The 15,315-nt window shown below is 48.9% G+C and overlaps 1 protein-coding gene across 1 annotated transcript in view; it reads right to left on the bottom strand.

Annotated features, from left to right (window-relative positions):
* lrp11 (low density lipoprotein receptor-related protein 11) overlaps positions 1–15,315 on the bottom strand; it is a 47,811-nt gene that overhangs the window by 18,865 nt on the left and 13,631 nt on the right. Inside the window, exons 3-4 of the mRNA XM_084313983.1 lie at positions 6,350–6,491; positions 5,432–5,557 (exon numbers count right to left, since the gene is read on the bottom strand). Coding sequence (XP_084170109.1) covers positions 5,432–5,557; positions 6,350–6,491 — 268 coding nt within the window. The remainder of the gene's footprint in view (positions 1–5,431; positions 5,558–6,349; positions 6,492–15,315) is intronic.

Raw genomic sequence — 15,315 nt, 5'->3', positions numbered from 1 at the left:
GAGAGGAGCGAAGAAAAGAGAACCAGCCCCTTATGATAGTGCCAGGTACAAAAGAGTACCCAACAAGGGTCTCCATAACGCCTAACCTTGTGACACCCCGGGCCGACCCGGCATTTTTCCCCCTGAAAAAAGCCCAAGTCCCTCAGGGTACCAGAACAGCAGATCTGCATCCCCGGTGGACAAACGGGTTAACTGACCTGGACCAGCGTGACCAGAACCAGTCCCGTGCCCTAACCACGCCGACATGCCTACTCCGGGAGAAGGGGCAGATATGCGTGTCGATCAAAAAACATGAAAAGAGGGCGCCATCCAGACGGGCCGGTGTGAACCGTGCTCGGTGGCCCACCCCAAGGGCGTGAGACCCCTCTACCTATGTTCTGATCTATTCCATTAACATCCCCCAGATATGAACGAGAATCCGTCGAGAACCAGTAACAGGTTCTCGGAAGAGGACAAACCTCCATCCCAGTTGCTTTATAAAAACGCTGTTTTAACAACAAGCAACCAAGGCGTACTAGCTACCCGCATGATTCTTATCAGAAACACACCGAGCTAGCACCATGCATGCGTCGGGACACAACCACATCAATGAACAGGCTAATTTAGACCCTTCATTGAATCCTCAAGGCGCCTGGGAGAATGACAAGAAGGGTGTGGTGCTTCCTATACTCCACTCTTTTATTAAAAAGAAAAGAAGCACCGACTGACATGAATCCCATTTGACACAGCTGAGGATAAAAACTGTTCACATTTTTATATCCAGTCACCCCCACCACAGAGGATTAGACGGAACTCCCCAGAGAGACTTCCCACGTGAGTCATAGAGTGAAAAAGCCATGGTAATCTTGAGTCATGTGACCAACCGACTCAAGTTACACATATATCGAGCGTAGTGGAACCGTAAGTCCCACGCTCTATCCCGACACTTTGACAACAACAGACCGTACATACAGGTCTAACTCACGGAAGCCATCGTCAATAGCAACGTGCGTAGTGACGTGTGCTATGACGGGGGGAAACCCAACACTCAACGCCTGTTAATAGGAGCAGAGTCAGGGAAACCCTTTCCCCCCCCCCCCCCTCCCTGCCAAGTCGCCTAACGGCTTGGCCCTGACTGGACTGACAAGAGATGAATAAACCCCCTGACCAATCAGAAGAGGGAAGGAGGGGTTTATTCGGTACCCCCTCACAAGCCCTTCCCTTGCACACAACAACAACTTTAGCACACGATACCTTTAGTAGCAATGCTAATGAATAGCGCAAGCTAATACAATGCATGCTAACCACAGACAACTGTGAACAGGGTTTACAACAAAACCAAATCGCATGTGTGTGTGAATCCTACACCCGTATCCATGTTGAACATAGAAAAACACTGATAGAGAGAGCGAGAACGGCTGAGCCGTGGTACGTGTTCATACAAGCATTACTGCAACCAACACAACAGTGTTGTAGCTCAACATTACTTGTGTAAGCAACAGAACATACAAGTAACCTCTACCTTTATGTGGAGACTCAGGCCGAGGTAGAAAAAACCCTTTTTCAACTGAGTGAAGGCTGCAGACCTTGCTTAAGCTCTTAACATGAATGTAACCCTCCTATCAACCCATACTAGTGAAGATTCACACTTTGCAACCCCATCATATGTTTGGTGAAGAAACACACAGTTTGTTAACAAAAAATACAGTCCCCCTTTAGAGGGGACTTTTTATTTCTGAACAAATCATATGGTAAGGCCGGGAAGGGAAAACAGAGGGGACCGCAGGGGAAAAAAGTCACTGGGTCTAGCAGCGCCTGCCGCCTCGAGCCGCTCGGGATTTGCCACCCCGGGGAGCACCGGAGGGACGGTAAGCAATCGGCGGCTGGTCTCGACGGTCCCTACCGTCACCTCCGGGCGTAGATGGGCCGGCTGTAGCGTAGATGGGCCGGCTGTAGCGTAGGCGCCATCTCTCCTCCTGGCCTTCTTCCTCGAAGGACCAGCAGTGGCGGTGGTGGCAGCAGCAGCCACGGCGGAAGACGCTCGACGACGTGGCAGCCGTCTGACTCCACCGGCGACATCCGGAGGGGGGAAATGAGGTTGGAGCACGGATCTCTCCTCCTGCATCTCTCTGCACGTCGAGGTCATCAACTGCAGGGCCTTCTCGAATAGTCCAGCCTCGGAGAGGGGTGCCGTCAGAAGTGGAAGCCTCTTCTTCTCCGGCACACGCGCCTGCTCCAACCAAAGATGGCGTTGGACCAGAGTTGCCAGGGCGCGCACTTTCCCAGCGGCTATGGCCTGTGGCTGAGTCAGATGCAGGATAGCTCCTGCCGCCTGGGCGAGCTGGTCATGTTGTACATCACTCAGCTCTATGCCGCCCGTCAATATCCCGGACATGAATCTTGCCAGCTGCGCGATGTTAGACGCGGCAGCTAGAGATTGTGTTCCGGAGATAAATGACTGGTCGCTCCAGTATGCCAACCGCCTCGCCGATTTCCCTTGAGGAACCGGCTTCCGTAACGGTTCCCACACCACCTCCGGACAGAGGAGCGCGGCCATCGGCCTATCAAGCCGCGGCACGCCCTCCCTCATACCGTTGACCAAACCCGCCACCCGCGTAACTTGTACGTAGGCGGGGGTGAGGCCTATGATGTGGGAAACCACCTGGCCCTGACGAACATAGGCCCCCATTGAGGGGAAAAATGGGTAGACAACGACGCTGCCATAGATGACCTATGAGATCATCAGGGACAGGAACAGGCAGTGGCTGCGGCAGCGGCACGCCGTTTGCCACCGCCATGAGCTCGGGGAACAAAGCCTGCAGTTCCCCCTGCAGACTTTCCTCCACCGAGCCCGCATCCCTCACATACAGCAGGCTTCCACTGGTCAAGGAGCCACACTCCGATGTAGGGCATCCCGCCGATGAGTCAGAGGTTCTTCTCCAACGTCTTCAAACGAGGCGCCCCAAGGAGACATCTCACCCCCCTCCAGTGTTACCTGGACGGGCGGGATACCTGTCTCCACCGGGCCTTCAAATAAGAACCCGTCCGCCTCTACCATGTAATCCTCTGTTTCCATCGGGCATGTAGAGACCGACGCATCCTCACTGGGCTCCAGCAACTCACCAAACCCGGGCCGTTCGCGTCTGCAAGCAACCATCTTGCGACGGGAGCGAGCCGACGCAAAAGGTTTGCGTCTCAAATCCCCTGGAACCAAAGGAACCGGCCGCTCAACAGTGGACGATTCCCCGGAAACAGAGGAACCAGAGCCAGGACCAGGCCATCGCATAGACGACGGCACCGGTGCACCAGCTCCTTGGAGAGGCAAACTACCCATCGGACGCCTACCGGGCGTGGCTGTCAACCACGAGAGAGGCAACAGCCCAGCTCTAGGACGTACGACGGAGGCGGAAATGGAGAACCGCTGGTGGAGAGTGGCGCTGCGAACACGACTCTCCGGAGTAGACATTATGACTTAGGTTTTTCTATCGAATATATGAGAGAAGAAAAAAATAAGCACAATGTAAACACGTCTCAACTTTCTTCAGCTAATAACCTCGTCAAGTGGGGATCTACCGAAGGCACTTCCTTGTGGTGAAAGTGAAGAAGGAGGCGAGTAGGTGACCACACACCTGCTTATGAAGGTAAGCGGATGGGGGTGTGGTCAGACGAATGTTGGGATGTAAAGGTACATGTTGGAATTTTTTATTCAGTGCACGTGCACGAAGTGAAGTACAGTGCAACTGGTGCTGAGCGAAGCCATAACAAAACAGAACTCTTTGTTACAATATGTTGGAAAATGAGAGGGATACACATTTCAAGCCAACATCTTAAGCTTCAATTTAATGTAGGAATGACTATTGAAAGATGTTTTGATGATGAGCAATTCACACTAGAGTAAAAAGTGTGACAACTATCCCCGTTCTCTCCTACTATGTATGTTAAAAAAAAGAAAAAAGAAAAAAACGAAACGTAAGTCTTCAGGGGTAGGGCCCGAAAACCTAGTGCTTCTCCCTAGCCCTTTTCGGACAATTGGACAATGCTGCAATCAGGGACCGAAACTAGAGAGCGCCACCCGCCATTTGCGCTCAGTTTTTACGTTTGGCGCCTCCCACTGAGAGGTCTGACCGCTGTGTGGCGGGCAATCAAATAGTCATGTGAAAACCGAAAATCATGATCCAATTCTTTAGCGGAGTTCTCACTCAAAAAAAAGTTGGCAGGTAAGAAATATGCTTGGCGGGTAGATTCTTCCCATCTACCCGCCACTGGCCGGTGAGTCAAAAAGTTAATTTCGCTCCCTGGCTGCAATAGCAGCTGGTAAAACATTGGCAATTTATGGAATGACCATTGTTATGTGTCCAAACCCCGAAATAAAAAATAACTGAACCGAACTGAACTGAACTGAACTGAACGACTGTATCAAAAGAGGGCAGCACAGTGTTTATTCATGTCTAAAGCCTACTGGTACTTGTCTACTGGCTGGTACACTATCAAAAGTTATCTGTAACTCAATGCATGTTCCTAGCAAATGGAGAAATAAATGTTTGGAACATAGAGAGGTAAAGTAGGGCAGCTCCCCAGAGTCATTATATTTAGGCATCAGCAGAAATATAAATAAAAGATAAATTACACTAGATTCAAAACAACCAGGCCGTTTCATCTGCATCCAAACCATGTTGGTCTTCTTTTAAAGTATGTTAGCATCTTAGTTTAGAGTGGGAGTCTATGACAATTATACTCAATATGATTTAGACTTCAGACCCTATTCCATACAGTCTGATAAATCTATCACACATCTATAATCTCTCATGTCTGATAAATCTATTACACAGCTATACTCTCTAATGTCTGATGAATCTATCACACAGCTATAATCTCTCATGTCTGATAAATTTATCACACAGCTATAATCTCTCATGTCTGATAAATCTATTACACAGCTATACTCTCTACTGTCTGATTAAATCTATCACACAGCTATAATCTCTGATGTCTGATTAAATCTTGTACTTTGCTACAGTATAACCTCTACAGTGCTGGTCTGGTTGTGTTTCAGTCTGTGTGTTGCTGGTCAGTGTGACCTCTACAGTGGGGGCGACAGTGGGTCAGGAGGTAGAGCAGTCGTCTGGTAATCCGTAGGTTCCCGGTTCGATTCCCGCTCCTCCCGGGCAGCGTGTCGAAGTGTCCTTGAGCAAGACACTTAACCCCTAATTGCTCCCGATGAGCAGGTTGGCTCCTTGCATGGTTGCCTTTGCCGTCGGTGTGTGAATGTGTGAGTGAATGGGTCAAATGTGAGGAACAAATTGTAAAGCGCTTTGGATAAAAGGTCATTTACCATTTACTTACCATTACAGTGCTTCTCTGGTTGTGTGTCTGGGTGCTGCTGGTTAATATAAGCTCTACAGTGCTGGTCTGGCTGTGTTTCAGTGTGTGTGCTGCCTGCAGCGTGACTCACAGTTCTGGCAGAAGGCTTCGTCAGAGCGGTCTGGACACTGCTGTTTCCCATCACATGCGTAGGTGATGTCGATGCAGCAGCCGTCGTCACACATGAACTGGTAGCGCGAGCAGTGACCTGTACACACTAGGGAGAGAGAGAGAGAGAGAGAGAGAGAGAGAGAGAGAGAGAGAGAGAGAGAGAGAGAGAGAGAGAGAGAGAGAGAGAGAGAGAGAGAGAGAGAGAGAGAGAGAGAGAGCGCGCGAGCTATGTTGAGTCCTTCCACTTCCCTTTGACAGAAACACTGAGTTAACTGTACCTGCATTTGTGTGCGTGCGTCTGTGTGTACCAGGGATGTTCTTATGATCGGATCAGATGGATCGAAATTGGAGCCAATCGTGGCATATTTAAATTGATGGAGAACGGCTATATTAAGCAGATCGAATTCAGATCATTCAGAATTTGTTAAAAAATTACCATTAACACTTTGCCGCCCAACCACGAGTTAACTCGGGTTTCGGTGCCATGCGTTGAGGACCAGAGCCACGAGTTAACTCGGGTTTCGGTGCCATGCGTTGAGGACCAGAGCCAGGAGTTAACTCGTGGCAAGTTGTTATTGTTTTATTCCATATTAATCACCGTATCAACATCCCCCATCGACTCTGCAGATCTACCCGCATCTGTGATTTCGGCAACATGCAATACCGGCCAGATCCTCTTAGGGGCGCCATCGCTCCACTGCAGTATCATTGAGGGCGAATGGGATTTTTTTTAAATTTTACTGTCTATGGGCGTTTCATATGAGTCTGATCCCAAAAGAAGGGCCTGCACTGTTGTTCACGTTTCGATTAGCAGATTTCAGCCTGGAATAATGGGATTTATGATCGGCCATGTGTGTGTGTGTGTGTGTGTGTGTGTGTGTGTGTGTGTGCATGTCACCTTCTGCGTGGCTCTCTGGTGCCAGCGCCGTGACAGACACGTTGTCAGAGCTCTTCTGTCCTGCAGTGTCAGTGACAGTCATCTGGAAGGTGTAGACCCCCTGCTGGAGGCCGCTTATCTTCAACAGTCCTGGGTGAGTCACCTTCACCACAGAGGGAGAGAGGGAGAGAGAGAGAGAGAGAGAGAGAGAGAGCGAGAGAGAGAGAGAGAGAGAGAGAGAGAGAAATGGCAAGCACAGAAAGACTCAGAAGAAGCTTCTATCCCCAGGCCATCAGGATGCTCAACGATCAATAACACTATGTAACAACCATCAAATGCACTCACGGCACACACATCCACACGCACACACTCACTTTAAACCAACAACTCACTGCAGCACCCACTTTACACACTTTAGAACACCTAAGCACACTTTATATTTATTGGTAAAGAATTTGCACTACAACCCATAACTAATTACACCTTACTGTAAATTGTACCTAAATTGTACCTCATCCCATTTCTGCTTTGCACTATATAGTATATTGTATATTAGTATATTGTATGGTAACTCAGTTACTTCTACTCTGCACTGAACATTGTACATATGTACATACTGAACACAGCATAACAGAAAGAAGCATTTTGTATAAAAGTATTCTGTACTTCTGTATGACAACTAATAAATAAAGAAAGAAAGAAAACTAATAGTAACACTGTCTGCTGCCACAGGAATCCACAGGAATGAAGATAAAACAGCCCAGTTTTCAGACTGATGCCCGTGTGTGTAGGGCTGACCTTCGAATTTTTTTTTGGAATTCGAAGCTTCGGGGCCGAGATTCGATTTTAATTCGAAGCTTCGAGATTAAAAAAAAAATCATAAAAAGAAAATGTATATATTTTTGGGGGATTTTTTTTTTTAATGTTGTGGGACTTGTACAGCACTTTGTTCAACTTTGTCAGTGCTGTAAAGTTTAAACCTTTTAAAATCTTAGACAAACTAAACACTTTCATGAAATATTGTAAGCCGCCATTTGAGGCTTTATAAAAGCAGCACAATGAACACAAATCTGTCAGTGCCGAGTCCGACCTCATCAACAAACAGCATTGCTTGTTGTAATTAACAAAGAGAGGCAGAGTTGATTTTGCACACACACAAAAAAATACATTTTTTATTATTACAATTTTTTTTTTTTTTTTTTTTTATTATTGCAAAACAAAAATTATTAAAAGTCAGTACTCAACACATAATGCATAATGAAACTAACAGTCAAGGTGGCTAAAATGACATGCAAGTACAGAAACAGAAAACAAAAAAAAAGTCTATAATAATATTTTAACGTATATAGTGTATATCCAACGTAATTACCAATTATACAAATGCCTTATACAGGATATATCCCTAATACCTATTTTCTAAAACCCTACACACATATGCTCCAGCTCGAACCCCCCCCCCTCCCGGACCCCTCCTTGGATAGTACCTCCATTATCCCTCACTCCTAACCACCTAAGCTAGCTTTTATTCTCTCCACCACTTCTAACCACATTGACATTTTGGATTCGTTGAGACCCAGAATTCTTGCTGTAGATATTTCTTGATAAATCACACCGAGATATGTAAGAGACCAAACCTTCCGGCACATTTTTTCCGGTTGAAACCAGCGTGATGCGATCAGTTTTTTTTAGCTACTGTGATACCCGATAAAACCAATCTCTTTAGCTGTGGATTTACTGTAAACTCAAAAACATCATTCAATAGTAATACAGAGGGGTGTACTGGTATATTCCAAGATACGAGTTTTGATAATTGATGGGTCACATCTTTCCAGAATGTCTTAACTGGTGGGCAGTCCCAATACATGTGCATGAATGTCCCTTCGTCTCCATTTGTAATTCTTTTGAATATATTCAGATTTTATTTTCATATTCGAATCCCATGCCCATCGAACGAAGCTTCGAAGTATTTAAGACAGCCATACGTGTGTGTTTGAAGTTATACGTAGGGTTCTGAAAGGGTTTCCCATGAAACCTGGACACAACAAACAGGACCATGTACACTTTAAATTCAAGTAAAAAAAAAATTATTATGGAAATGATGGAAAATTACGTGTTTAGGTGTTTAGCCTGCTCATACCTTAAAAGCGTGGGGCAGCATGAATAACTTGGCTCTGTTAATGTATAACGTGCTTCCATTCAAACAGACGGCAACAAACGTGAAGTAAACGTGAAGACTTCCTCTACATACTCTGGCAATACATGGCCAGGGTACTCCTGGCTCCTAGTGTCCCCCAGGTTACACTATATGTTATGTGTGCACATGTATTTTATATGTTAATAAAATTGCATTTATCTATAGTCCTAATTCTGTCACTGTTTGATGTCACAAAGAAGGGTGTATCCGAAAGCTGTCTACAAATTTTTTAACAGGTGATGAAAAAGTCAACAAATAATTAACTGTGTTACGAAGGATCAGATTAAACCGAATATATATATTTATTTATGGATATATATTGAATAGTATTTGTATGTCGTTTGATATCCCTTGTATATTCCTTGTACATATGCACGGAATATCCCTTTAGCCTACTATAGCCCATAATAGTTCATTCTCTTATTGGACAAAGGACCAGGCGCCAGGGGACCAGCCCCTGGCGTCAAGTTCAAAGGTACCGACGAGACATGTCCGTACTAGCCCTGGCTCCGCTCAGGGATACGGCTACCGAAATGAGAGTGGCACTATTTGTTCACCGTGCATATAAATATGGCGCAAGTAAATGTAGAAGCCCCTTACCCTTCTTCCCAACTTAGTAACAGAACGTGAAGCCTCACCCACGATACGACGTGCGGTGAAGTATGGCCTGTTTGGCCTTAGAATAGCATTGAGACCTCGTGCGAATTAATAACTGAATTTGTCAGAGTTTGGCACTGTACCGTCGAGTGCGACGTATTTCTATCAAGTAATAATAGTCTATCGTGTATGGTGCATCGTGCGGTTAGAGTTCTAAAGTGACCAGCATCTCCAACGCTTCCTCGTGTTATCTAGAGTCTTATCCAGGTTGGGCCGACCACATGGCGCTTTCATCCGAGGAGATCTAGGCGAGGACCGAGGGACATGTACACTGGATTACCTACCCGACGACTGCTGAGCCCTATGCGGCTGGAATATATATTTGCTTTGGTACTGTGATTTGTGGAGCGGATAATCGCCGACGCCTGTGAGTGTTGGATTTACCCCCGAGAGGAGTCAAGTTGAGTCGGCGCTCAGAGAGACTGAGGTCGCCTAGCTTCTTCTTCATTGTGGAGCTACAGCCTACAAGAGAACCAAGGTGTATTCATCTACGGATCAAGAGTCTATTGCACTGTCTTCTGTACTTGAAGTCTCCATAGATATCGTTGACTAGACGGTCTACTACCGACGGCTCTCCTACCCCCCCTACCGGCTTACAACCGGGAGGACCCCCTCCAGAATATCCCGCTATATCATTAAGTGTACCATAGATATAATTCCCTAAGAGCCAGGTTGTATACTTGCTTCCTGCGTAACCAGAGATTGGACATTCAGTGTTGATTTGCCTACGAGTACTCATTTGCCTTACAAGTGCATTCAAATGATAAATGTAAGATAAATATTCTATGTACCTTTTGCTCCATTAAATATTTGATTATTACCTTTGACTGGAACCGATTTCATTGTGGAAAGTGTTCATCATATTTAGATATCGTGTACTGTATGGCCAGTAGTTAAAGTACATAAAGCGGTAGTGGTTTAATGATACCATACTTATCAATACAGTCAGGGAATTGTACCCCTCAGTTACAATTGGTCCTTCGAGCCGGATGGTAATTAGTGTAATATTAATATAGTGGTATTAATATTGAAATGGCCTATGATGAACACTCCACGAAACGGTCCTCCTAAAGTAGAACGCCCGCAGCGTAGACGGCAGCCACCTCAGTACTTAGAGGATTACGCTGCCAGTATACTACCTAGCCTTCTACAAACGGTAAACGCGGTAAAAGTAGAAAGTAAAATTATGTCCGACCCTATCAACCAGGATACCCCGACCACAGAGGCCCTAGTGGGTTCTAATGTAACTGACCAAGCTCACGGTGGGGACCAGGAGGGAACTGACACGACTTTACCCCCCGCCAAGACCGAAGAAGTAGTCCCCGGAGAGCTCCGGGAGGAAGACAACCCTCCAGAGATGGAACTCTGCACGGAACAAGATGAGGAGAGCGCCGAGGAGATAGAGCTCCAGGACTCCCCGCAGGAAAACGCATCCCCAACGAGTACTGCCAGGAGCGGATCACCTCAACCAGCGTCTTCCCCCAGCGAGGCGGACAAGATGCTGGCACAGGCGTTCCTCGCCAGCCTAGCAGCCTCCACAGAGCGCGATCGGCTCCAAGCACAGACGCTTAGTGAGCGCGAACATTCTACCATGGAAAGAGAACGCATTCAAGCGCAGCAACGGAGCGACGAAGAGCGTATACGTCTGGAGATGAGACGCCTTCAGACGGAAGAGAATATGGCAGGAGACCGGGCCGACACCCAGCGTGCCGCTGCCGGTGCCCAAAGAGAAGCAGATCTCACCAAGCGCGAAGCCGAGCGCGACAGACTACAAGCGCAGCTAATGGAGCAGCTGATCGCCAGGGCAACACCCCCTCCCTCCACAAGGGGTTCCAGGGCCTCGTCAAGACACGGGTCAAGGGCACCCTCCCCTAACCGATCAAGCGACCCTGAACTCGACCACCAGAGAGAGCCTATACCCCCCTCCGAACCCCTTCCCCGACCGGTCCCAGTGAGACCCAGCTACAAGGAAGGAACGGCGTATACCGCGGAGAGGCTAAATAGACGACTACAGGATCTAGATGACCTGACAGAGGAAGAAGAGGGAGAAGAGGAGAGTCAAGCCCGACAGCAGCACAGTACTCCACAGGACCAGGAGGTCCAGTACAGCCCAGGCTATACCCCCGCGGCTCTGCGCTACAGACCCCCGACTCTATTCACGGGTGAGCATGACGCACGACCAGTCCCGAGGAATAGCACCTGGACCAGCGGGCCATGGTACCCTGCCGGTACCAGCCCACCGAGAGGCGTAAGAGGAGACTCGCCTAGGAGGCCTCTCTTCCAACGCTCACCGATGTGCCAGCCATCCACGGCGTCATACATTGGCACACCGACGTTTCCAGACTTCACCCATGAGAACCGAGCACAGTACACGGAGCTACGGATGTGCTTAGAGACAATGATGGTGGATGTAGCTGATGAACGCCACAAGTATGCTATCCTATTGAAGCACCTGAAAGTGCCCAGAGCGCACAACATAGCGCTAGCTTATGCCACCTCTACGACCCCATACACCGCGGCTCTAGCAGCACTAGACCAAAGATATGGACGTATATGGGGACAAAGAGAGTCACAGTCAACGGAGTGATGAGATACGCAACTCCACTCCTGAGGCGAGAGGGAATGCCCACCTTTCACGCCACAAAATAAGCGACGGAGCGGTATCTATTGAACACAGAGCGGCGCCTAGCCAAAGACCCCGCTCAAGAGACTGTGTACCGCGCTGAGATTAACAAGCTAATCACAGCGGGACACATAAAGAAAATTGACATTAAAGAGGCCGATCAGACGACCGAATCATGGTACGTGCCGCACCACAAGGTCCACCACAACGGCAAGGATCGTATTGTGTTTAACTGCAGCTACCAGATCGGATCACAAAATCTGAATAAAGAGCTCTTGCCCGGCCCAACACTCGGCCCCTCTCTACTAGGCGTGCTACTACGCTTCCGCCAGGACAAGGTGGCTATCAGCGGCGACATCAAAGGGATGTTCCTGCAGGTGAGACTAGTGGAGGAGGACAAGCCCCTGCTGCGGTTCCTATGGAGAGAGAGGATCGGAGATGAGCACCCAGCCATCTATCAATGGGAAGTCCTCCCTTTCGGAACCACATGCAGCCCATGCTGTGCTACGTTTGCACTACAAAAACACATCGGAGAGGACCCAGCAGCAGATGAAGAGGTCCGACAAAGTGTGACAAATAGTTTCTACGTGGACAACTGTTTACAAAGCGTCTCGACGCCAGAAGAAGCCGAGGCTCTTCTACTCAAGCTCTGCGCCTCCCTGATCAAAGGCGGCTTTGATCTCAGGCAGTGGGCCAGCAGCGACCCGCAAGTATTGCGCAGCCTCTCCCCCGAGGACAAGGCAGCGAGCAGCGAGACCTGGATGGCGACCATCCCAGGAGAAGCCCAAGAAATGACACTAGGACTAGTCTGGCGCTTCAAAACAGACTCGCTCCATTATAGACACAAACCCCTGACCAAGGAGCAGGGAAGGTCGACGGCAATACCGACCACCAGACGGAGTGTATACAGAACACTCGCCAGACAATATGACCCGTTGGGATGTATTCTACCTTACACCACCAGGGCAAAGATGATTGTAAGAGCGCTATGGGACAAGGACCAGGGCTGGGACGATCCCATACCCGAACACCTTGCATCCACATGGAGAGAGTGGGAGACGGAACTCCGCTCACTCCCAGGTGTTAACATACGCCGCAGCTACTTCCCACCCACAGTGAGGCCAGAGACATGCAAGATGGACCTGCACGTATTCAGCGACGCCTCCGAAGTAGCCTACGGTTCGGTGGCCTACTTGCGTGCCCGAGAGGAGGGAGGAGAAATACATACTGCTTTCATCCTGGCTCGCTCAAGAATAGCCCCACGAAAGCAACAATCTATCCCGCGTCTAGAGCTCTGCGCAGCCCTAGCAGGAGCGCAGCTCGCCACGTTAATCCAACGTGAACTCACCATCCCGGTGCAAAGAACAATCTTGTGGTCAGACTCCACGACAGTACTCACATGGATCCGGTCTGATTCGTGCAGATACAAGGTCTTCGTGGGAGTCAGAGTCACCGAGATTCAAGAGTTAACAGAAGTAGCGAGCTGGAGGTATGTGGACACCAAACACAACCCAGCTGACGTCATCACCCGGGGAATGTCCCTGGATGACCTCACCCGTCACAACCTCTACAGTGACGGACCAGAGTTTCTCAAGCTCCCCGAAGAAGAGTGGCCTACACCCACCCCACGGGAGGCGAGTAAAGAGGAGGCCGAGAACAAGAAACCTATGTTCTGTGGATTGAACACACTCGTCTCCACAGACCCCGACATAGACGATTGCCTCACCCTACAGAGTGCGCAGCTAAAGACATTTCTGTGGCACCACCCAGAGGTTCAGCCCACGACTGACATTTCAGCAGCTGACTACGAAGAAGCAGAACTTCTTCTACTACAACGAGCCCAGAGAGACTCGTTCCCCGATGAGCTAGACTGTCTACAGGGAGCAAAGCCCGTCCCATCAGACAGCAGACTGCTCCACCTAGCACCCGAGAGCGACACCCATAGTCTCATCAGAGTGGGTGGTCGTCTGCGGAGAGCCCCAGACTTACCGGATGACGTCAAGTACCCGATAGTCTTGAACAGCCGACACAAGGTCACAGAGCTGATCATAAAGAAATACGACGAGGATGTGCACCACGCAGGGGCAGAGAGAGTCTTCGCGGAGATCAGACGTCGTTATTGGATACTGCAAGGGAGAGAAGCAGTGCGGCGCTTCCAGCGAACCTGTCTAGACTGTCGTAAGTGGCGAGCCCAGCCCAGTATACCCCGGATGGCTGACCTACCTCCCTGTCGCCTCCGACTCGGCGACAAGCCTTTTCACTCCACCGGTATGGACTGTTTCGGCCCGCTGTATATAAAGAAAGGAAGAGGAACCGAGAAGCGGTGGGGTATTGTATTCAAATGCATGACCACCAGAGCGATACATATCGAACTCCTTCCAACCATGAGCACAGACTCATTCCTTATGGCCTTCCGAAGATTCACATCACGGAAAGGAAAACCGTCTACATTATTGTCTGATCACGGGACAAACTTCAAAGGCGGAGAAAGAGAGCTGAGAGAGAGCTTCCAAGCTATGGGCCCAGAACTTAAGACCCACCTCGCTCCATCCCAGATTGACTTCCAGTTTAATCCCCCGAACGCACCTCACTTCGGTGGAACCTGGGAACGAGAAGTACGTTCTATAAAGACAGCCCTGTACGCCGTGCTTGGGGCCCAGACCGTGGCGGAAGAAGTCTTAATGACAGTCCTCACGGAGATCGAGGGAGTATTGAACTCAAAGCCCCTCGGTTACGTCTCAAGTGATGTAGCAGATGTCGACCCAGTCACCCCCAACACACTCTTGATGGGGCGGCTGGACCCCGCGCTACCCCAGACAATGTACAGGCCTGAAGAAGCGAACGGCCGAAGAATGTGGAGGTACAGTCAAGTATTGGCTGACAAGTTTTGGAACAGCTTCCTACTCCACTACCTACCGTCTCTACAGACCCACCAGAAATGGGTGAAAGAGAGAGACAATTTGACAGAAGGAACAGTCGTCATGATTATCGACCAGTCACTACCCCGAGCTATGTGGCCGGCTGGCCGCGTAAGCAAAGTGATCACCGGTGCCGATGGAAAGGTCCGAGCAGCTGAAGTGCTCGTCCAAGGGCGGACCTACACCCGACCCGTGGCGAGGCTAATAGAACTGCCAAGGCTCCCCGATACTATCGATGACGACCATGACCCCATGACTTTGTGAACTGACTGACCCTCACAGCGGACATTGAGTAGTGGACAGTGCGGTTAATCTGTCTCTGCTTAGCTAATTAGGTGGGACTAATTAGGGGGCGGCTGTTACGAAGGATCAGATTAAACCGAATATATATATTTATTTATGGATATATATTGAATAGTATTTGTATGTCGTTTGATATCCCTTGTATATTCCTTGTACATATGCACGGAATATCCCTTTAGCCTACTATAGCCCATAATAGTTCATTCTCTTATTGGACAAAGGACCAGGCGCCAGGGGACCAGCCCCTGGCGTCAAGTTCAAAGGTACCGACGAGACATGTCCGTACTAGCCC

Source organism: Notolepis coatsorum (genome assembly GCF_963971535.1).
Source record: "Notolepis coatsorum genome assembly, chromosome: 5".
In the NCBI taxonomy this organism is placed as follows: Eukaryota; Metazoa; Chordata; class Actinopteri; order Aulopiformes; family Paralepididae; genus Notolepis; species Notolepis coatsorum.
Note: the sequence above shows the minus strand (reverse complement) of the source record. Positions and strands in the feature narration are given on the sequence as shown.